Here is a 25,240-nt window from a genome sequence, read left to right on the forward strand (position 1 = left end):
ACACCAGCAACAGACAGAGAGCCAAATCATGAGTGAACTCCCATTCACAATTGCTTCAAAGAGAATAAAATACCTAGGAATCCAACTTACAAGGGATGTGAAGGACCTCTTCAAGGAGAACTACAAACCACTGCTCAAGGAAATAAAAGAGGATACAAACAAATGGAAGAACATTCCATGCTCATGGGTAGGAAGAATCAATATCGTGAAAATGGCCATACTGCCCAAGGTAATTTACAGATTCAATGCCATCCCCATCAAGCTACCAATGCCTTTCTTCACAGAATTGGAAAAATCTACTTTAAAGTTCATATGGAACCAAAAAAGAGCCCGCATCGCCAAGCCAATCCTAAGTTTATCTTTTTACATGTGGACTTTCTATTGTGCTAGCATCATTTATTTTAAAAATATATATATTTAAATGTCCTGGCACTATTATTAAAATTAATTGACCATAAATGCAGAAGTTTATTTGTGAACTTTCAATTCTGACCCACTGATATACATATCTGTGCTTATGCTAGTATCATACTGACATAACTATAGCATTATAGTAAGTTTTGAAATAAGGAAGTGTAAGTCCTTCAACTTTGCTCTTCTTTTTCAAGATCGTTTTGGCTATTTTGGGACCTTTGCCCTGCCATATAAATTTTAGTATCAGCTTGTCAGATTTTCTTTTCTTTTTTTTTTTCAGAAACACCTGCTGAAATTTTGATAGGGATTGTATTGGATCTGTAAATCAATTTGGGGAATATGTCTTTTGATTCATGAGCATGAGCTGTCTGTATTCACTTGTCTCTCCACTTTTGGGGCCAAGCAGTTTGTCCTGTGACCTAAATTCTCTTATGGATATGAGCAAAGTTTTTCATTTTTCAGTTTTTTTCACGCCTTTTCCTTGTTATAAGGACAACAGTGATGACTTTCAAGCTCTTTATCTGTCAGACCAGAGAACAGAAGTCTAAACTAACACTAACTTAGTTCCCGGAAAATATAAAAACTTTGCTTCAATATATATCCATTCTTCTGTCCCCCTTTGTGTTATTATTATCATATATATTACATTGATGTGTATTATAAGCCCCCAAAATACAGTGTTATAATGATTGCCCTATGTAATCTTGCATCTGTAAAGAAGTTAAGAGAAGTTGAGAGTAAAAATATCTTTATCTTTTTTTACATTAACCTACATGTTTACTCTTTTCATTAATCTTCATTTCTTCCTGTAGATCCTAACTACCATCTGGTGTCATTTCTTTTTTCCAATATAGTGCCATTACTCCCCCTTCCTTTGTGTTATCATTGTAATAAATATAACATCTTTCATGTTATGAAGCTATCAATACAGTTTTATAATTATTATTTTATGCAATTGTGTGTTAAGTCATTTAAAAGGAAAGAAATAAGTTGAATCCAGATTTTTGGCTATTGTGAATAGTGCTGTAATAAACGTGGGAATGCAGATATCTTTTTGATATATTGATTTCCTTTCTTTTGGATATATATCAAGTAGTGGGATTGCTGGATCATATGGAATTTTCATTTTTAGTTATTTGAGGAACTTCTATACTGTTCTCCATAGTAGCTACACTAATTTACATTCCCACCAACAATGTGTGAGGGTTCTCCTTTCTCCACATCATCACCAGCACCTGTTATTGTCTGTTTTTTTGATAAAATACATTTTACCTAGAGTGAAATGACATCTCATTGTAGTTTTTATTTTAATTTCTCTGATGATTAGAGATGTTGAACATTTTGTATACCTGTTGGCCATTTGTACCTATCAAAGGAAGAATGGGTTAAAACATGTGGTTTGCATATCCAATGGAATATTCTTCAGTCATAAAAAAAGAATGAAATACTGTCATTTCCAGAAACATGGATGGAACTGGAGGTCATTATGTTAAGTGAAACAAGCCAAGCACAGAAAAACACATTGATTGTTCTCACTCATATGTGGAAGCTAAAAAATGATCTCATGAAGATAGAGAGTAGATTGGTGGTTACCAGAGACAGGGAAGGATAGGAAGGAAGGGAGATGAAGAGAACTTGATCAATGGATGCAAATACATATTTGATACATGTAATAAGACCTAGGGTTTGATCAGTAGGGTAACTACAGTTTTCAATAATCTATTGTACATTCCAAAATAGCTAGAAGAAAGTAATTCAAATGTTTTTAACATAAAGAAAAGACAAATATTTAAGGTGATGGATATCCCAAGTACACTGATTTGATCTTTGCAAATTATATGAATGTATTGTTATCACATGTACCTTCAAACTATGTATATCTATTAGCATCAATGAAAATATTTTTAAGAAGAAGAGAGAAATAATACATATATATATACTGTTACATTTACCTATGTAATTATCTTTACCAGTGCTCATTATTTCATTGTATAGATTCATATTAGCATTTGGTGTTATTTCATTTTAGCCTGCAAAAATTTCCTTAGTATTTCTTGTAAAGACAGGACTACTAGCAATGAATTCTTTCAGTCTTTGTTTACCTGAGAATATCTTTTTTCACACTCTCACTTTTGAAGTATGGTTTTACTATTAGGTTGGTGCAAAAGTAATTGCAGTTTTTTACTTTTAATGTTCATTACTTATAATGGCAAAAAACTCAATTACTTTTGCACCAGCCTAATAGATATGCAATTTTGGCTTGACATTTTTTTCTTTCTTTCTGCACCTTGACAGTCATCCCTTTGTTTTCTGGCCTCCATTGTTTCTGATGACAAATCAGCTATAATATTATTGTGACTTTCTTGTATTTGATGATTCCATTTTGTCTTAGTGCCTTCCAGGTTTGCTGTCTTTGGTTTTCAACAGTTTGTGATGTGCTAACATCTCTTACTCTTTATTCTATTTACAGTTAGTTGAGATTCTTAGATATTTAGATTAGCATTTTTCATCCAATTTGGGATGTTTGGGGACATTATTTCTTCAAATATGTTTTAACAGGTTTATTTCAATATAACTCACATATCATACAACTCATCCATTTAAAATGTATAATGCAGTGGGTTTTAGTATTTTCACAGAATTGTGCATTAGTCACCACAACCAATTCTACAACATTTTAGTCACCTCTAAAAGAAACCATAGTTCTCTTAACTGTCACCCCAAACTCCCCATACCTCTGAGCTCTAGGCAATCACTAATATACATTTTGTTTGTATAGATTTGCCTATTATGGACATTTCGCATAAGTGAAATTATATAAAATATGTCATTATTTGTGACTGGGTTCTTAAAGTTAGCATGTTTTCAAGATTCATCCATGTTGGAGCATGTATCAGTACTTCTTTTATTTTTATGCTGAATGATAGTCCATTGTATGAATATACCACCTTTATCCATTCATAAGTTGGTGGACATTCAAGTTGTTTTACATTTTTGGCTATTATGAATAATGTTGCTATGAAAATTCATGCACAAGTTTTTGTGTGGATATATGTTTTCATTTCTGTGTACATGACTAGGAGTGGAATTTGCTGGATTATATGATAACACTATGTTTAACAATGTGAATACCTGCTAGACCATTTTCAAAAGTGGCTGCACCATTTTATATCCCCACCAGCAAAGTATAAAGTTTGCAGTTTCTCCACATCCTTGCCAACACTTACTATTTTTATTATAGACATCCTAGTGGGTGTGAAGTGGTATCTTATTGTGGTATTGATTTGTATTTCTCTAATGGCTAATGATGTTGAGTATCTTTTCATCTGCTTATTGGCCATTTGTATATCTCCTTTGGAAAAATGTCTCTATCCAGTTCCTTTGCCCATTTTAAGTTCAGGTGTCTTATAACTTTTGAGTTGTAAGCGTTTATTTATATATTCCATATACAATTTCCTTTTAATACATATGATTTGCAAAAATGTTCTCTAATTCTGTGGGTTGCCTTTTCACCTTGATGGTATCCTTTGAAGCATAAAAACTTTTATTTTGATAAATCCAATTTATGTACTTTTTATTTTGTTACTTACATTTTTGTTGTCATAAAAAATAAACCATTTCTTAATTCAAAGTCACAAAGATGACTTTTGTTTCCTTCTAAGACTTTTAGAGTTTATCTCTTACTTTTAGATCTTTGATCATTTTGAATTAATTTTTATATATGTATATATATTTGAGACAGAGCCTCGCTCTGTGGCCCAGGCTGGAGTGCAGTGGTGCAATCTGGGCTCACTGCAACCTCCACCTCCCAGGTTCAAGCAATTCTCCTGCCTCAGCCTCCCGACTAGCTGGGATTACAGGCACGCACCACCACGCCCCATTAATTTTTGTATTTTTAGTAGAGATGGGGTTTCGCCATGTTGGCCAGGCTGGTCTCCAACTCCTGACCTCAGATGATCCACTCATCTCGGCCTCCCAAAGTGCTGGGATTACAGGCGTGAGCTACTGCGCCCGGCCAGTTTTTGTATATTTGCATGTGGATAGTCAGTTGTCCCTACACCATTTGAAGACAACACACCAATTTCCTCCACTAAATGGTATTGGCACTCTTTTCTTATATCAGATAACCATAAATATATAGGTTTATTTCTGGATTCTCAACTGTACTCCAACAGACATCTATATGTCTATCTTTTTACCAATACCACCATTGTGATAAATGTAGCTTTGTAGTAAGTTTTAAAATTGGGAAATTGAATTCCTCCAACTTTTTATATTCCACGATTGTTTGGCTATTCTGAATCCATGCATTTTATTTGGATTTTAGAATGAACTTGTCATTTTCAGAAAAGAAGTGAAGTGGTATTTTGATACGGGTTGTGTGGAATCTGTAGATAAAATTGGGGCATAATGCCATCTTAATAATATTCTGTCTTCAGATCCATGAACAGGAAATTTTCTCTCATTTGTTTAGATTTCATTTTATTTCTTTCAATGATAGTTTATAGTTTTAAGTATACAAGTTATCTATTATTGGTTAAATTTATCTCCAAATGTTTTATTCTTAATGGTATTATAAATGGAATTGTTTTATAAATTGTATTTTCAGATTGTTCATCACAAGTGTATAGAAATGAATTGATGTTTGCATATTTATCTTGTATATTACCACCCTGTTGAACTTGTTTAATAGTTCCAACCATCCTATGGGGCCTGTTTATGGATTCCAATGGGGAAGGAATGGCTGAAACCTCTTGAATGATACTGCTGTTTATCTCTTGAGTGTATGGCCTCCAGTGCCCAGAGAACGGAAGTACTCAGACCCTGCTTACTTGCAGCTGCCCACATCCCATGAGGATGTGGGTACTCACTCACAGACTAAACCCAGCAGTCACCTTCATTCATTCATAACCACATGCTGAAAGACAAGAATGTGCCATGCTGTGTGCCAGGCAGCATGACAATGCCTACATTAGCTCTAAGGCTCAGCCAGCCCCTATTTCTCTGTCTCATATTTAAACGGTTGTGAAGAGGACTTACTCCAGCCACAGAGATTTCCTTCCTAGGAAAGCTGCCCCATTGGGGCCACACCAATATGGGTGACCTGCTTCCATCTCTGCTCATCAAGGTCTGTTGATAAGTTCAAACTGTAGAGAGGGCCCCTCAGAGAGGATACTTCCCAGTATGACATCCCCATAATGGCTGGCCAAAACTTCTCCTCAGCTTCTTTGTGTGATCCTCTCTCCCATACTCTCTGCACACTCCTCTCCCTGGGTCTAATACATCACCCAAGATCCCCTATATTAATTTACCCTCAGAGAATGTAAACATAATTTATGTACACAGCCACGTGTGTGATTACACATTGAAGCAGAGATTCCAAAGAATTATGTATTTTGGGCAAAATAAATAAGACCTCAAAAAGCATGGAAGGAGAAAATAACATAATACTTTTTCTTCCCATATTACTTGAAATAATATTGCTCTTTATGACATTCCTATATTAATTTTGCCCCACCACATACATACATTTTCCAGACCATGGGAATTTTTGAGACATTTTTTGTAAAGCTACAGTTTTTTATTTTTTAAAAAGAAGAAAAACAGAAAGAATTATTCAATGTTTTGGTGTCTTAAACCTCTTGTTTTGTGAGAGGATAATTATTCCTGTCTTCAAGAGGGGGCAAGTTCTTGGAGTGATTCTCAATCACCAGTAGAACTTGATAGCCTTGTCAATGGAAACAGTCAAACAATCATAATTTTTTCACAGGGATAAGTGAATGAATGGATAGATATTATCCCAGGCGTCCCAGTTTGAAAACATCATTTCTAAATGGCTTGGTAGCATCTGAATAGCAAATTCTGTGTGGATAGAACATGATTGAGCTTGGTCAAGCACTCTGAATAATAGCAAAATGAATACCTAGAAAAAGTAGCAAAACTCTCATTCACAGATATGTGTCTATGGCATCAGGGAATTATCTCCACAATGTCTTTGGCCAGCAACCACAGTTCTATCTGGTAGTCAGATCTAAACTCTGAAGAAATAATAAGTGCAAAAAAGAAATATGTAAAAGATATTGATAGTGAGTGTTAAATTTTGCCTAAGCTTGTCAAAGCAGTCTGTGTTGTAATACAACTCACTGAGCTGATGAAAGGAGTTGAGGCTACAAAGGAGGGGAAAAGCCTCTGAATAATCTCTGGTAGGATACAGAGATAAAACAAATGAAAGAGCAAGTATTAACACATGAGGAGAGTGCTCTGATTGAGAATATGACTCCAGAATGCAGGCAAAAACTCGCTGGTAGATTGGAGTCCATGAAACTTAGAGTCAGAGAAAATTTAAGGGGAGAATATAATTTTCAGACGGACAGGTTTGATTAATTATAAACAATTTCCTGTGAAATCCACTTCCTACTAATGAAGGCTTAGGAAACTGAACAGCAATTTATCTTTACTACTCTCAGTGCTCCTGGTTCTTCTCTGCCGCCATGAATGACTGGCAGATACGTGGGCACTTTTCGTCTTACTAACATTTGTGCCAATTCATTGTGTAAAGGAACTATGTAGCATCCTGTAGAAACCAATGTGTTCTTTCCTTAATTGGTCCTACACCAGGATGACCTCAGACCCCTGTAGTGTCCAGTCAGTTATCTCTGAGCCCTGTCTATTCACCTGAGAGGACCCCAGTCTTCACTCCAGTCATACTAGACTCCCTCTCCCTTCCACCCATCCAGCCTCCATAAGTCCTGCCCATTGTTCTGGGTACAGCTCCTCTTCAAGGAGACTCTGACATCTCCAGTGAGGCTTCCCTTCTCTTTTATACATTAATGCAGTTTTACAGAGGTCATCATAACTTCCACACAGACCTAGACCTTGTTCAGTGGTTATCTTGATATTTCACAGCACATAGGCCACAGGGGATGTTGAGAGTGACCACATAAATGCTCACTGATTCTGGCGATCATGATATCTCTGGGACAGGGGTTCTGTGGTGCAGTGGTTAAGAGTACTGGCCCTAAAGCCATGTCATACTGTTCATATCATCATGTTCACATCCAAGATGTGGCCCTCACTAACTTAACAACTCTATTGATGATGAAAATAATGATGGTGTAGGTGAAATCCTGCTCCCTGTACCAAGAGGCCTAGGTGTTGGGGGTCATGGGTAATGACTAGTCCCTGAGGTGCTGTGTCATTCAGGCAGAAACACAGGTTGTTGACATAGAAAAACTGAAGTAAGGGGTAGGGTATTAAAACTTTTAGAAATACTATATTCCAGGTATTATACATTTTTTATCTCCCTTGATCCTACCATTTTTATTACCATGACTCATATCAAGTGTTACGAGAAGTGACTTTCCTCAGAGAAAAAATACTGTGAATTACTTTTCAGGGACTCAAGCCCTGGAAATACTAAACATCCCAATATTTTTCTATCCCATCATGTGGACTTTCAATAGACTTTCAATGTCCTCACGTATATTGTTTGTATTTGCTCTTAAATAGTGAACTATACTACATTTTAAAATTAAAAAAACTATAAAATTTGAAATGTCTTATGTATAGAGATATATGTATATATACATATGGCTTTATATACATATAACTACATATTAATGTCTTTGGTATAGCTTTCTCCATATATAGCATACACAAATTGTGCATAAATAGAATATAAATTATTTATAAGTGCATATATATATGCACACATATATACATACATACATACACACAAATAAGGTGTAGGAAAATATTTATGATCTATATTGAAGACATGGGGTTAGTATGCTTGGCATACAAAGATCTCTTAAAAAATAGAGAAATTGGCAAATAATAACAGAATGCACAAAGAACTATGTAAATATACAATAAATATTTGAAAATATGCTCAACCAAATGAAATGGCAAATAAAAATCCAGAGATATCATAATAAGGAAAAGAGGTAAGGTAATATATTACTCAGAGGGTAATCACGATTTTGCAAAGAAATGTATTTTACATGTTTATACATTGGAGTGTTTTGATATCTGAGAATACATTACAGAAAGAGAAACAATCTGAAGAATATGCACCAAGTGATTACCAACCAGTGAATGGATAATTAAGTACCTAAAATTGCTACTAACAATTGCTAACATGTGTTGGATCTTTCAGCTCTCAAGCAATGCCGTGAGGTGTACTTAGAGAAAGCATTAAGTCACTTTTCTTTTTGGTAGAATGTAAGATTAGAAGTATGAGTATTCCTTTAACAATAAAAATCAACTTGAATCTCCAATGGGCTTTCTGGCTAAAAGTTGAAGGCCAAGTAAAAATCTTGGAGCAAGGGCATTTTTTTTCTCCTTGCTTCAACTTACTGTTCATAGCGCCTGCCACCCAAAAAAGAGAAATGAAGCCTGGCGCTAATAATATACTTAGGTTATTCTCTGATATCCTCATTTTTTAAGGTGTATATAAGATACCTTTTCTGCTTTGGATCTTTCAAATGTCTGAAATGTTCCTAAGATAATTACATAAGTCATAAAACAGCAGTTATTATGAAAATGAATGATGATTTTAAAATTTTATCAGTTGATAGACATACTTTAGCAGTAAGATCATTACTCAAGGAGAACTACAAACCACTGCTCAAGGATGGCCATACTGCCCAAAGTAATTTATAGATTCAATGCTATTCCCATCAAACTACCATTGACATTTCTCACCGAATTAGAAGAAACTATTTTAAAATTCACGCAGAGCCAAAAAAGAGCTCGTATAGCCAAGACAATCCTAAGTAAAAAGAACAAAGCTGGAGGCATCACACTACCTGACTTCAAACTATACTACAAGGCTACAGTAACCTTGTAGAACAGCATGGTTCTGGTACAAAAACAGACACATAGACCAGTCGAACAGAATAGAGAACTCAGAAATAAGACTGCACATATACAGCTATTTGATCTTCGACAAACCTGACAAAAACAAGCAATGGGGAAAGGATTACCTATTTAATAAATGGTGTTGGGAAAACTGGCTAGCCATATGTAGAAAACTGAAACTTGACCCCTTGCTTACACCTTATACAAAATTTAACTCAAGATGGATTAAAGACTTAAATGTCAAACCCAAAACTATAAAAACCCTGGAAGAAAATTTAGGCAATACCATTCAGGACACAGGCACAGGCAAATTGCCAAAAGCAATTGCAACAAAAGCAAAATTTGACAAATGGGATCTAATTAAACTAAAGAGCTTCTGCACAGAAAAAGAAACTATCATCAGAGTGAACAGGTAACCTACAGAAGAGAAAATTTTTGCAGTCTATCTATCTGACAAAGGTCTAATATCCAGAATCTACAAGGAACTTACATTTACAAGAAAAAAACAAACAACCCCATTAAAAAGTGGGCAAAGGACATGAACAGACACTTCTCAAAAGAAGATATTTATGTGGCCAACAAACACATGGAAAAAAGCTCAACATCACTGATCATTAGAGAAATGCAAATCAAAATCACAATGAGATACCATCTCACACCAGTCATAATGGCAATTAATACAAAGTTAAGAAACAAGAGATGCTGGCAAAGTTGCGGAGAAATGGGAACGCTTTTACATTGGTGGGAATGTAAATTAGTTCAACCATTGTGGAAGACGGTGTGGCAATTCCTCAAATATCTAGAACCAGAAATACCATTTGACCCAGCAATCCCATTACTGGGTATATACCCAAAGGAATATAAATCATTCTATTACAAAGATACACGCACACGTATATTCATTGCCGCACTATTCACAATAGCAAAGACGTGGCATCAACCCAAATGCCCATCAGTGATAACATTAAGAAAATGTGGTACATATACACCATGAAATACCATGCAGCCATAATAAAGAATGAGATCATGTCCTTTGTAGGGACATGGATCGAGCTGGAAGCCATTATCCTCAGCAAACTAATGCAGCAACAGAAAACAAATACTGCATGTTCTCACTTATAAGTGGAAGTTGAACAATGAGAACACATGTACACAGGGAGGGGAAAAACACACACTGGGACCTGTCAGGGGTTGTGGGGGGCGGTGAGGGAAAGCCTTAGGAAAAATAGCTAATGCATGTCAGGCTTAATACCTAGGTCATAGGTTGATTGGTGCAGCAAGCCACCACGGCACACGTTTGCCTATTTAACAAACACGCACATCCTGCACATGTATCCTAGAACTTAAAAAAAAAAAAAAGAAAATGAAAATTAAGGGCTGGGAGGGAGAACTCGAAGGAACACAAAGTTTGTGGAATCGATTAGTATGTATCCTCCTATCTCAGTCTTGACTCTCTTTGCTGACTTTCCTACCCTGGGCCCCACCCCGAGACCGCCCATTTCAGTGGGCCTCTGTGTTTGGAGAGATGAACTTCGAAAGACTGGAACACTTCCGCCTGTCAGGCCAGAAGAGATTTCCTGACACCACCGCTGGAAACCCGTGTGCATTTCAGTTCAGGAAAGAATGGTAGGCTTGGTGGGGGGAGCTCCCGCAAAAGGGGAACTAATACAGAAACACTCTGGTATTTGTCTGCCTCTCTTGTTCCAGCGCCGTTTTCCCTATATCCGGAATTCGTCCCTGCGCATTCCAATACCTGAAGCGGCCACAGGGTACAGGACAGGGAGCCCTCCGACAGAAAAGAGTCGCGGCTCTAAACAAAGCCTGATATCACTCCGCTTCCATAAGCCGGATCCCCATAAACTACGCTCTAGCTCCTCCCACTGCCGTTGTGGGTAACCCGGACGTGGAAGAACCTCGTCTGCGGAGGAAAAGGTAGATGTTAAATGGTAACTACGCGCGAGGTTCTGAGGAGCCCTGGGAACAGGAAGGAGAAAAGAATACCAAAAGTGACAACAGTTTGCCAATCGCAGTCTTTAATCTGATAAAGCGGTTATCTCGTCTTGAGTCCCAGGTGCCGAGTCAATCCCCATACACAGCCGCCGCCATTGCCTCGAGTCCTTGTGTCTGACTGTCTGTTCCTGCTGCTGTATGACACAGCACCTCGAGGCAAGGAAATAAGAAAACTGCCTCTGATCCAAGCAGAGAAGGTCAGTGAGAAGGTGGGCATCGCTTGGGGGTGGATGTGGGTATCAGAGGTGAACACTGGATACGCGACCTGGTCATGGGAGGCGGGCGGTGAGAAGGAGAGAGAGATGGGTAATTGGAATGGCACACAACAATTAAAAAAAAATGATCTACCTTTTGCTAGCTTGATTTCCATACACTCGGTTCACCTCAGACCATGCTTGGGAAGAAAAAGGTTGCAGCTTCTAGCAGGGAAAAGGCAGACTAGATGAGGAAGAGAGGGCTACTTCCACAGGCGAGGACAGTTGTCTGGGGAGCCCTGAGAGGGAGAGAATGTAAAAAGAGGTTGTAAATGTTTGATAATCAAGGCTCTGGATTTGAAAAGGGTCTCATGTCTTGGTTACTGGTCTGACCATTAATAACCACGTCTCTCTCTCTGTCTTTTCATTTGTTCTTTGGGTGTGTATCACGCGTTTTTATGTGTAAATCTGTTCCTAAGTTTGCAGCACTCCATGTTTCTGTAAAGATCTGTAGGGGACAGCAGACCTCAAGGGGAGAGGAGAAGGAAAAGAAAATTGGCCTGGTTTGTACAGAGTGGGCAGTACTTGGGAGGCAGTACTTGGAGGTGGTAGATGGCTAAGATTAGAGTAGGCAGGAGTGTAAGGGAGCCTCCAGAACTCTCTGCCAGCTTTCCTAACATGTCCTCCCTTACCCGCATTATGTTGCAGAAAATGATAGGCTTTGGGAGAGAGGAAGGAAACATAGGAACCCAGATGAAATATGGAAATAAATACTTTTCATTTTTTCCCCAGCCTCCGTGGTTTGTCTAGGCATTTCGTCCCTACTAACACCACTACTACTACCTTGTAGGGATGTTTGAGTTGTCTCTGTATGGGGATTGTCAGACTTTGAGAATAGAGCAGAGGGGCTTGGAGATTTAGGAGTGGGAGAAAAAGGGGAGATAGAAAATGTTTGCCAAACAGGTACTTATATCCAGAAAGAATCTGTGCCCTAGGTGCTGGTCTCTACCAAAAACAGCCTCAACTGTCTCCTGTGTCTTCATTTATTGGTCTCTGTTTTTGTGAATCCCTGTAGGTAGATCTGTCCCCAGGTCTGTGGAACTGTCAGTTGTGAAGTTTTGTAAAATGGTCACCCAACTTAAAACTAGGAAATTACGAAGAAGAGAAAATTGCCCTGTATCTGTTAAGGTTGGTGTAAAGGTACAGGGACAGGGGGGCAACTTCGACTAGAGAATTCCATTTCTTCTGTTTTGTCATTTTACCAATTATTCCCATCTGCCCCACCCCCTGCTGCTGCTGATTTAGTTGGGAGTCTTGGTAAGTTGTGGGGGTACAGAATGCTAAGCTGCCTTTCCCACTCTCCACTGCTTGTCCTGCTCTCATGCTTGAACCTAGTCTAATCTGAACGAGGGACATTCTAGGGCAATCACTGAAGAGGAAGATGGTGGGCAATAGGAAGGAGGAGGAGGAGTAGCCCTGAAACAAAGCAGTGGGGGAGAGGGGACTAGGAGGAGGGAAACACTAGACAAAATCTGGAAAGGCAAGAATAGGGGCAAGGGACCAAGGTCTGTCACCAGGAGATCAGTTTCCACATTCTCCTGTTTGTTTATTTGTCCATAGGTCTGCCTGTAGATCTGCTGTAGGGCTTGTCACCATTGGAAGCAAGGTAAGGAGGAGAAAGTTACTCCAGATCAGTGCAGGTTGGTATGAGTGTGGGGATTGCCTGGGTAGACCTGTAGGATGGAGTAGTGGAGAGCTGCTTGGCTCCAGCAGGGGTCAAGAACCACTAAAGGGATTCCTCAGCTTCTCATCCAGTTTTCCTACTCCTTATGCTCCTGTTTGGTGACTGGAAAGAAGGCTGATGGCACTTGGAAGTGTAGGGAGTGGGTGAAATGAAGGGAGAGAGAGTTTGCTAATTATCTACCTCTCTCACCTAGCACTGAATCTCCATATTCTCCTGTCTCCCTGTGCTGATCAGCATGAGGAGAAAAAAGTTGGAAGAGACTCAAAGCCCCATTTCCTTCCTCCACCCCTAGGTCCTACTTCAGTGGCAGATCTGGTGGCCTTGGAGTGGCTGAAGACCACCACCCTCCACAGGGCTGGGCCCATGCACAGCCATCCTTCCCTACCTTGAGTGAGCTTCCTCTGCATGTTTTCTATATCACTGGCAGAGCCTGTAGTTGGAAAGGGGACAGAGTGACTACTGGACTTTGTGTGAAAACACCAACCGGGACAAAACTTCAGTCAAGGCTGAGACGGGTGGGGGTATATAACTTGTCCTTACGTTAAACTTGGAACATGGTTGACTCTGGGACAGAAGCAAGGGCTAGAGGAAAGGCTGAGGCTGGCCTGCAAGATGGAATCAGTGGTCCTGCCGCTGCTAGAGTGAATGGTAAAACCCAGGCCAAGGCAGTGGCTGAGGCAGAACTGAAAACAGAATCAGTGACCCAGGCCAAAGCTGGTGATGGAGCAATGACCAGGACACATACAGTGACCTACAGGGAGGCTATGGCTGTGACAAGGGAAGTGATCAAGGTGGAAGATACAACTAAGACTAGAGTCATGGTTGAGACTAAGACAAAACCCCTGGCAGAACGCAGTATAGTGCCACAAACCAAGTCAAAGGCCATGCCTATGTCTAGGGTCAGTACTGTAACCAAGTCTGAAGTCAAGGTTGTTGCTGTCATTGAGGCAAATATTAGGTCCTATGCCCAGTCACATGATAAGGCCAATACTGGGTCCAGACCTGACAGAAGGGAAGAGGCCAGCATTGGGATGAAATCCAGTGATGAGGATGAAGAAAATATATGCTCCTGGTTCTGGACTGGAGAAGAGCCTAGTGTAGGGTCCTGGTTCTGGCCTGAAGAAGAGACCTCTCTTCAAGTTTATAAGCCCCTACCTAAGATCCAGGAAAAGCCCAAGCCCACACACAAACCCACACTTACTATAAAACAAAAGGTAATAGCATGGTCAAGGGCCAGGTATATTGTCCTAGTTCCAGTTGAAGGAGGGGAGCAATCCTTGCCTCCAGAAGGAAACTGGACCCTGGTTGAGACCTTGATTGAAACTCCTCTGGGGATTCGACCTTTGACCAAGATCCCACCTTATCATGGGCCTTATTACCAGACCTTAGCTGAGATCAAAAAACAGATTAGGCAAAGGGAAAAGTATGGGCCTAATCCGAAGGCCTGCCACTGCAAATCACGTGGCTTTAGTTTAGAGCCTAAAGAGTTTGATAAACTTGTTGCCCTCCTTAAGTTAACTAAGGATCCTTTCATTCATGAAATAGCTACAATGATAATGGGCATCAGTCCTGCTTATCCATTTACTCAAGATATAATTCATGATGTAGGTATTACTGTTATGATTGAAAACTTGGTCAATAATCCCAATGTTAAAGAACACCCTGGAGCTTTAAGTATGGTGGATGACAGCTCTGAGTCTTCCGAAGAACCAAAATCAGGGGAGTCATATATACATCAAGTTTGTAAAGGCATAATCTCTTGCCCCTTGAACTCCCCTGTGCAGCTGGCTGGACTGAAATTACTAGGGCACTTGAGTATAAAATTTGAAGATCACTATGTGATTACCAGTTATATTCCAGATTTCCTCACCTTGTTAAATAAGGGAAGTGTCAAAACCAAGTTTTATGTTTTAAAAGTGTTTTCGTGTTTGTCTAAAAATCACGCCAATACAAGAGAATTGATCAGTGCCAAAGTACTGTCATCATTGGTTGCACCCTTTAACAAGAATGAGTCAAAGGCCAATATTCTTAATATTATTGAAATATTTGAGAATATAAATTTTCAGTTCAAAACAAAGGCAAAGCTATTTACCAAGGAAAAGTTCACTAAATCTGAGCTTATTTCAATATTCCAGGAAGCAAAACAGTTTGGTCAGAAACTCCAAGACTTAGCAGAGCACAGTGATCCCGAAGTGAGAGATAAAGTCATACGATTAATACTAAAACTCTGAATACCCCTCTGTTCTCATAAAGCCTCAAACAGTTTTTTGGAGTTGCAATATGAAACCAATGCATATTGTAATTATAAATTCAATACTTATGTTTTCCATGTTGATTGAGGGAGGCAATTTTATGGATACCAATTAATCTTGAGATCCTGAACATGTGCTGATTTTTATTGTGCTATATAGTATATAAATTGAGATATTTTTGGTATTTCTGCAACGTGACCTGATAATGAATCTATTCATCCTGAGTAAGCTATACTTCTGTGCTTTATATTGATATGTGTATTCTTTTGAGATTTTATTTACATGTTGTTAATAAAGTTGCATGCTAAAACTGGTGAAAATATTGTCCTAGTTCTTCAGCTGAAATCTAGTCTGGGGGGATAAAGCACAGAGAGCATAAAGATGGTGAAGAACACTGCCTGTGTGTCTGTAGTGGGGCACAAACAAAACAAGTTCACATTGACAGATTATTTAGTTTCGACATACTTAAAAAGTAGAATCACTATGCAAGAAGACAGGACTGTGCTATTAGTTGTCTGTAGGCTCCTACTGATAGGGCTTCAAATGAGGAATGAAGCCCTATCTGGGCAGCTCTGGGGAAGGGAGTAAGGAGGAAGGGAATACAGATGCTTTCATTGTAGTCTCAGTTCCGGAACTTGTGCTCAGCTTTTCACATAAAATGTCTCATCAGGATGCCTTGAAGCTTTTTAACCCCAAGAGGATTCCTGGTTCTCACCCCTATTCAGTAAGCCATGGACAGCTGCACAGGAAGTGTGGTTCTGAAGGGACCCAGCCCCACTGTGCCTTCAACAGCTCCCTCCCTATCCAGGGGTATCAGATTTACTGCTTCATCTGTGATTCTCTCCCCCTGAAGTCCTGGGCCTCAGAGGAGAGTCTTTCTGGGGATTACCTACTGAAACTGCTTCATAGATAATCTCGTCTGTCTCATCTGGTGACTGTTTACTCCTTACCTTTGTTTTCTGGCCAATGTTTGGAGTTGGTGATTTGTACCACAGTTGGTAGCAGCCCCTTGTTTGTGCTGATTCTTTTTGGTCAGAGCTCAGCTCTATGTATGGCGTAGCCACAGGATACCAAATTCCTTTAGAAGTGCGTAGTTAGGAAGAAATTAATTCCCATAAAACCCACTGTTCTGTCTATTCGCATAGTTTATAGAGCTGAAGCCATGTTGTCTATACTAAGCTTGTCCTGTTTATTCTTAACAAAAGCTAGGTTCTCTGCAAGGATTTGTGGAATAGAATGACAATGTATAGTTTAGGATTTTGGGGTCACCTCTGCCTCTCCTACCCCCTGCCTCTTTTACTGTTAATTTACTGCCCAGAATTGGGAAATATAAATATTAGTATCAGTATACAAATGGTCTTTCTGTTGACCTTCCTCTCCTAACTTTTTATGCATTTAGGGGAAGGTCTAAAGTGGAAAATCTCAATATGGTGTAATGGATCCCTACTTTTAATAGCTATCTGTAGTTTAATTTCTACTAGGATCAGTTGTGAATCTATTGTGGTACATCTAAAAGTTTAAATGAAGCACAGTTAGCTACACTTGTGCATTAAGGGAAACAAGCAAGGTAGCTTTTTTGCAATGTGAAACTTCAATTTAGATGATTTTTGAAGTTCTTTATAACATTTTTTAATCCACAGAACTCCTGTAGCCTGTAATACCAGCTGTGGGTACTACTCTCAGTGTTGGAGATCATCAAAATACAATTGGACCAGACCCTTTGGAAATAATTCTGTGTCTCAAATGCCCTGTGGAGCACACACTTAATCAGTTGATGGCTATGGAATTTTCCAACATCAGCTAAAGAGAAGGGTGAGTGTGGGGTGTGTACGTATTTGTGTCAAAGCACAAAGTTGATGGTCTCTCCTTGGATGGGAATTGTGGGATGCGAAGTCATCTCCTAGATTGTTCATGAGGTGTCATCTGTTGATGGACACTTAGGTTGTTTCCATCTTTTGGCTCTTATGAATATTGCTGCAGTGAACATTGGAGTACAAGTATCTGTTTGAGTCCCTGATTTAAATTCTTTTGGATATATACCTAGACGTGGAATTGCTGGGTTGTATGATTTGTTTAGCTTTTTGAGGAATTACCAGCTGTTTTCCACAGTGCCTGTACCATTTTACATTCCCGTCAGCAATATGCAAGGGTTCCAATTTATCCACATTCTTGGTGACACTTGTTATTTTCCATTATTATTTAAATAGCCATCTTAGGAGGTGTGAAGTAGTATATCATTGTGGTTTTAATTTGCATTTCCCAAAAGTCTTATGATGTTGAGCATCTTTTCATGTGCTTATTGGCCATTTGAGTATATTTTTTAGAGAATGTATGTTTACATTCTTTGCTCATTTTTAATTGTGTTTTTGGTTATTGTTGCATTGTAGGAGTTTTAAAATATATATATTCTGGATACATGCCCCTTATTAGCTATGTGATTTGCAAATATTTTCTCCTGTTCTGTAGGTTTTTTCACTTTTGATGATGTCATTTGATGTGCAAAAGTTTTTAATTTCAATGAAGCCCAATTTATCTATTTTTTTCTTTTGTTGCTGGTGCTTTTGGTGTCATATCTAAGAATTCATCACCAAATTCAAGGTCACAAAGATACCCATATGTTTTCTTCTAAAAGTTGTATAGTTTTAAACATCAGAGTAATTAATGTTTCTATCACCTCAAACATTTATCATTTCTTTGTTTTGGGAACATTCGAAATCTTTTCTTGCTATTTGAAAATATACAATTATTTATTGTTAACTGTAGTCACCCTACATTGCTATATAGATCATTAGAACTTATTCCTCCTATCTTGCTGTAATTTTGTATCTGTTAACCAACCTTTCCCACCCCATTCCTTTCCCTATATTCTCTTAACTTTTAATTGAAAAAAAAAACCACAATAACTTTTGCACCATCCTAATAGTAACCACTATTCTACACTCTACTTCTATGAGATGAGCTTTTTTAGCTTCCACATGTGAATGATAATATGTGGTATTTATCTTTCTGTGCCTGGCTTATTTCATATAATGTCCTCCAGGTTCATCCATGTTTCCACCAATGACAGGATTTCTTTCATTGTTATGGCTGAATAGTGGTCTGTTGTGTATATATACCACATTTTTTTATCCTTGCATCTGTTTATGGGTACTTATATTGATTCCATATCTTGGCTGTTGTGAATAGTGCTGTGATAAACATGAGAGTGCAGATATCTCTTTGATATACTGATATCCTTTCTTTTTGATACATACCCAGCAGTAAGATTGCTGGATCATATGGTAGTTCTATTTTTAGTTTATTGAGAAATCTCCATGCTGTTTTTCATAATGGCTGTACTAATTTACATTCCCACCTACAATGTATAAGAGTTCCATTTTCTCTGCATCCGTACCACCATTTGTTATTTTTTTTGTCTTTTTGACAATAGCCATTCTAACTGGAGTGTGATGATATCTCACTGTGGTTTTGATTTGCATTTCCCTGATGATTAGTGATGTTGAGTGTTTTTTCATATAATTTTTGGCCACTTGTATGTCTTTTTTTGAGAAATGCCTATTCAGATCATTTGCCAATTTTTAAATTGAATTATTTGTGTTTTTGTTGTTTAGTTGTTTGAGCTCCTTGTGTAGTCGTGTTCTACACAATGTTTCAGTCAATGATGGACTGCATGTATGACAGTGGTCCCATAAGAATATAATACCAAATTTTTGCTGTACCTTTTATATGATTAGATATATGAATACTTACCACTGTCTTACAATTGCCTGCATTATTCAATACAATAACATTCTATACAAGTGTGTAGCCTAGGAGCAGTAGGCTATACTATGCAGCCTAGGTATGTAGTAGGCTATACCATCTAGGTATTTGTAAGTAGTACTTTTCTTCTTCTAAGTAGAAGAGCTTTTTTGCCCTTCTTCTTTTAGAAGATCTTAAGAAAATCTGAATCTATGATAGTCTTACAATGGTGAAAATGCTTAAGGACACATTTCTCAGAATGTATCCACATGGTTAAGCAATACATGACTATATATTCTGGATATTAGTCCCTTGTCAGATGAATAGTTTGCAAGTATTTTCTCCCATTCTGTAGATTATCTCTTCACTCTCTGATTGTTTCTTTTGCTGTGCAGAAGCTTTTTAGTTTGATATCCCATTTGTCTATTTTTGCTATTTTGCCTGTGCTTTTGAGGTCTTATCCATAAAATCATTGCCCAGACCAATGTATTTCTCCTATGTTTTCTTTTTCTAGTAGTTTCATAGTTACATTTAGGTCTATAATCCATTTTGAGTTGTGCTAGGAAAGCTGGATATCCATATACAGATGAATGAAACTAGACCTCTGTATCTCATCAAGTACTGCAGAATTTTGATTACAGTAGTTTTGTAGTACATTTTGAAATCAGGAAGTGTATGTGCTCCAACTTTGTTCTTCTGCTTCAAGATTGTATTTGTATTCTGAGTCCCTTTCCATTCCATGTCAATTTTAGAGTCAGCTTTTCCACTTATACAAAAAAGTCTTTGGAATTTTCACATTGAAATTTTGCTTGGGGGTATTGCCCTCTTTATAATATTTAGTTTCCAATCTATAAAGACATAATGCCCTTCCATTTATTTTGGTCTTTAACTTCTTTTAGCAATAGTTTATAGTTTTAGGTATGTAAGTTGTTCACCTCCTTAGCTAAATTTATTCCTGGGTATTTCATTCTTTCATATGCTATTGTAAATGGAATTATTTTCTTTCTTTTTCATATTGTTCATTGCTGGTATATAGAAACATAACTGATATGTGTTGATTCTGTCACTTGCAACTTTGCTGAATTTATTCACTCTAGTAGTTTTTTTGTGGATTCTTTTGAAATTTCTATCTATAGGGTCATGTCATCCATGATAGAAATACTTTTATCTTCTTTTTTCTTATATGGTTACCATGTATTTCTTTTTCCGGTCTAATTGCTCTGGCTGTAACTTGAATAACAGTGCAGAAAACGGGCATGCTTGTCTTGTTGCTGATCTTCCCAGTGAAAGCTTTCAGTCTTTTACTATTGAATATGACATTAGCTGTGGGATTTTCATAAATGTCTTTTATCATGGTAAGGAAGTTCCTTTCTGTGCCTAACTTTATGAGTGTTTTTTTAAAGGATATCAGGTTTTATCAAATATCTTTTTTGTATCAACAGAGATGATCATGTGCAGATTTTTTTGTTCTATTCAACTGGTATATTACATCGTTTGACTCTCTTATGCTGACCACCCTTGCATTTCTAGGATAAATCCCACTTGGTCATGGTATATAATCTTTTTATCCTTTTAGGAAAATCCTTTTCCTAACACTAAACTCACACTTTTCCAGCTATCTTTCTCTTCACCCTTTCAGAATAATCAAGTTTTCCGCATTTGTTGTTTCTGCTTTCTCATTTCCTACTCAGTCCTCACACAATTGCAATCTAGTTTCTTTCTCCACTACTCAACTAAAACTCTGCCTCAGTGTCACCAAAGCCTCCATATTCCCTAAAGAAAAGCAATTTAAATTTTTTAAAATTTTATTTATACGTGCTGTTATGGAATAATAATGTTTTTTCCCCCACTTTTGATGTATCTTTACATGTAGTGGGATCTTTATTAGAATAACATCTCTGGCTTTTCTGTGTCCCCACCCTTACTCTTACCCTTCTCTCTTCCCTTTCTTGTTCCACAGAGGGCTGTGTCCTTCTTTGTGGTGTCTTGGGTCGTAGGCATTTTTTTGTTTTAGTGGACACTAGAAATCTCCTTACAAAGGGATTATATCATCTTATGCTTCCTCAGTATATCAGAGCCCCTCATTCCTCACACACTCACCAGCAGTACTATCTGCATATTTAAACATATCTACCAATCTGATGATGAAAATGGTATCTCTTTCTTTTATGTTTTTACTAATGTTGAAGACAATAAATAAGCTATCTAAACTCACAGAAAAGAATCAAATTGGAAATACAAATTAAAATCAAATACAAATACAAATACAAATCAATTTGTAAGCAGGAAAATGCTTATTAGAAAGATTTTGGAGGCTGAAGAATTGTCTGAAGAGAAAAGCATTTTTTCTTTGCCTGAACTTAATATTCAAAGTTCCTGATATGCAAATAGAAGTCATCTCACAGCACTAACAAACTTGAGTTTACTATTATGAGACCTTTTATTCTTTTAGCTGTTTCAAATATGTTGAGACACTTCAGATAATTATAAGTTATTGATAATTAGCATGATAATAAATGATGATTCAAAACTATATTAGATGATATAATTCAACACTAAGATTACTAAGCTCTTCTTGAAGGAAGTTCCTATTCAAAATGCATAAAAGCTTAAATCATCTTGGTGGTGGTAAGAACAGTTTAGACAATCATCTTTGTGCTATGTAAAATAAAATCTGACAGTTGATTTTCTAAAATATACTTAACACATTTTTGTTAATGTTCATTCACAACTAATGGTGTCTTCTTTTTTTTTTTTTTTTTTAGATGGAGCCTTGCTCTGTCGCCCAGGCTGGAACGCAGTGGTGCGATCTTGGCTCACTGCAACCTCTGCCTCCTGGGTTCAAGCGATTTTCCTGCCTCAGCCTCCAGAGTGGCTGGGACTACAGGCGCATGCCACCACGCCCGGCTAATTTTTGTATTTTTCATAGAGATAGGGGCTCACCATGTTGGTCAGGCTGGTCTTGAACTCCTGACCTTCTGATCCACCCACCTCAGCCTCCCAAAGTGCTGGGATTACAGGCAAGAGCCACCACGCCTGGCAGTGTCTTCTTATTACTGACCTAGCTGAATACCCGAAGTTGTGGGAACAGGCTCTGTAAAGTATGAAATTCCATTTTCTTAGCTGATAATTTTTTTTCTCTCTAAGGTGATATTTACAGGATTTTCAAACATGTCTAGATCTCCTTGATGTTAATGTTTTTTGGGGAATTGATTTATTTACCAGAGAAGAAAGTTAGGCACACTGAAATATATGATCCAAAATGAAAAGTGAGAAAATGGTTGTATGTGCAAACATATGACCTGATCTCCTATGTTAGAACTCCATTCTGTGCTACAGCAAATCCCATAATCTGATTGCACTAAAGTGACCCTAAGCAGTATATATGTTTAATTAAGAATTCTATGTCAATATTGTTTGTTCTCCAGCGGGGATTTATTTCATTGAGATAACATAATTGAAGTAATTTTATGCTCTTCAAAGCACCTTAGATAATAAACCCTAGCCCAGAGCTGAAGATTTATCCCTCAGTGAGACAATGACCGAGTACACAAAAAGCTTGTGCTTCTAGAGCAGGGCTCTCTATAACCTTTCAATTCCTTAAACAGATAATAATTTATTTTGAGTCAAAAGTTTTGGTTAAACAGAAACTTAAGTGAATATCACCCCTTGGTGTGTAAATCCCAAGTGGATAAGAAGCAAGAGAAAATGGCTCAAAGGTTTTGCCTTTTTGAGACTCCTGTTAATGTGCTTTTTCTAGTATACTAAAAATAATGGTATTTAATATTTAAATAACTACCAATCAATGAAAAGACCAATGACACAATTAAAAACTAGGCAAAGGACTTTAATAGACATATATCCAAAGAAGATATACAAACGGCCAACAAGCACATGAAAAGATGCTCAACATTATTGGTCTTTAAAGAAATGCAAATCAAAACCATAGCTACACCACTGCACACTAGTATGTCTATAATTTTTTAATGGAACCTAAATATTGGCAAGGATGTGGAGAAATTGGAACTCTTATACATTGCTTGTGGGAATATAAAATGGTACAGCCACTGTGGAAAATAATTTGATAGTTTTTCTAGTGTATCACTTTCATTCACTTCTCGTTTCTCTTTTTTTTTGTATTTTTTTCCATTTTTTTTCTTAGTGGTTACTCTGGGTATTACAATTAATATCTTAACTATACAACATCCAAGTTTAAATTAATACCAACTTAGTTTCAATGATGTAGAAAATTCTGCTCCTTTATACTTCCATCTCCCTCTTTATGTTGTTATTGTCACAAATTCAATCTTTATATACTGTGTGTCTATTAACAGATTTATAATTATAGTTTTATGCATTTGGCTTTTAAAACATATAGGGAAAAAAACAGAAGTCAAACACCAAAAATGCAATAATACTGGCTTTTTGAAAAACCGACTTTATATTTTATAGTAGTTTTAGGTTTACAGAAAAATTGGGCAGAAAGTACGTACAGAGAGCTCCCATATATTACTTTTCTCCCATATCCCTCCTCTGCCACCCAGTGCCCACAGGTTCCCATATTATTAGTATCTTGTATTAGTATGGTACTCTTTTTTACAATCGATAAATGAATACTGATACATTATTATTAACTAAAGTCCCTAGTGTACTTTAAGGTCTACCCATAAGTTGTACATTTCATTTTTTTTAGACATTATAGTAAAATACACATGACATGAAATTTGCCATTTTAACCACTTTTAACTGTCCAATTTGGTGGTGTTAAGTGCATTCACATTGCTGTGCAACTATCACCACTATTGATCTCCAGAACTTTTGCATCATTCCACATTAAAATTATACATATTAAAAAATAACTCCTTGTTATTCCCTCCCATCAGCCCCTGGGAAGCACTATCCTACTTTCTTTCTCTGCCAAGTCTTTCATGCATTTTGAGTTAATTTTTGTATATTGAGTAAGGTAAGGTCCAACTTTTTTTTTATTATTATTATTTTTTTGCATATGGTTATCCAGTTGTCCCAGCACCATTTTTTGAAAACACTGTTCTTCTCCCACTAAATAGTCTTGGTACCTTTGTCAAAAATCATTTGAAAATATTATTGAGGGTTTATTTCTGGGCTCTCTATTCTATTCCATTGGTTTATATGTCTGTCTTTATTCAAGTACCATACTATTTAGATTACTTTAGTTATATATAGTAAGTTTTGAAATCAGGAGGCATTAGTCCTCTGACTTTGTTCTTCTTTTCCAAGGCTGTTTTACCTATTCGTTGTCCCTTGAGATTCCATATGAATTTTAGGATAGTTTTTTCTATTTGTGCAAAACGCATCATTGGGATTCTAATAGGAATTACACGGAAGCTTATAGATTGCTTTGGATTGTATCGAAAACAGCATTAAGTCTTCTGATTGATTAAATAGGATATCTTTTCCGGTTTTCAGTGTGTAAGTCTTTGGCTTCCTTAGTTAAGCATATTTCTAGTATTTTATTTTTTTGATTCTATTGTAAATGAAATAGTTTTTTGGCCGGGCGCAGTGGCTCAGCCTGTAATCCCAGCACTTTGGGAGGCCGAGGCGGGCAGATCATGAGGTCAGGAGATTGAGACCATTCTAGCTAACACGGTGAAACCCCGTCTCTACTAAAAATACAAAAAATTAGCCAGGCATGGTGGTGGGCACCTGTAGTCCCAGCTACTTGGGAGGCTGAGGCAGGAGAATGGCATGAACCCAGGAGATGGAGCTTGCAGTGAGCCAAGATCACGCCACTGTACTCCAGCCTGGGTGACAAAGAAAGACTCCATCTCAAAAAAAAAAAAAAAAGAAATAGTTTTTTTTTTTAATTTCCCTGTCAGATTGTACCATTGTTAGTATACAAAATACACCACATTTTTGTTGATTTTGTATCCTGCACTTTTGCTGAAATTGTTTATTAGCTTTAACCATTTCTGGGGAAAATCTTTGGGGTTTTCTGTATGTATAATCATGCCATCTGTAAATACAGATACTTTTATTTTTTTCCA

At 37.4% G+C, this 25,240-nt stretch overlaps 3 protein-coding genes across 15 annotated transcripts in view; all 3 read left to right on the plus strand.

Annotated features, from left to right (window-relative positions):
• The first annotated feature begins 11,161 nt into the window (after nt 1-11,161).
• GPRASP1 (G protein-coupled receptor associated sorting protein 1) overlaps nt 11,162-25,240 on the plus strand; it is a 63,585-nt gene continuing 49,506 nt past the window's right edge. For 4 of the 13 annotated variants that reach the window (XM_063601832.1, XM_063601833.1, XM_063601838.1 and 1 more), the window contains exon 1: nt 17,151-17,288. The gene's annotated coding sequence lies outside the window, so the exon portion shown is untranslated. Of the gene's footprint in view, nt 11,484-12,555; nt 12,669-13,100; nt 13,147-13,516; nt 13,740-17,116; nt 17,289-25,240 lie in introns of those variants that run through there. The other 9 variants (XM_063601839.1, XM_063601842.1, XM_063601843.1 and 6 more) reach the window with 7 other exon arrangements.
• On the plus strand, nt 13,734-15,796 carry ARMCX5 (armadillo repeat containing X-linked 5). The gene has a single exon (XM_034950145.3). It carries the CDS (start codon nt 13,779-13,781, stop codon nt 15,453-15,455), a length of 1,677 nt encoding a protein of 558 aa, XP_034806036.1. The 5' UTR covers nt 13,734-13,778; the 3' UTR covers nt 15,456-15,796.
• The window catches only part of GPRASP2 (G protein-coupled receptor associated sorting protein 2), a 117,882-nt gene continuing 109,797 nt past the window's right edge, over nt 17,156-25,240 (plus strand). Inside the window, exon 1 of the mRNA XM_034950141.3 lies at nt 17,156-17,288. The gene's annotated coding sequence lies outside the window, so the exon portion shown is untranslated. The remainder of the gene's footprint in view (nt 17,289-25,240) is intronic.

Source organism: Pan paniscus, chromosome X (genome assembly GCF_029289425.2).
Source record: "Pan paniscus chromosome X, NHGRI_mPanPan1-v2.0_pri, whole genome shotgun sequence".
Taxonomy (NCBI): Eukaryota; Metazoa; Chordata; class Mammalia; order Primates; family Hominidae; genus Pan; species Pan paniscus.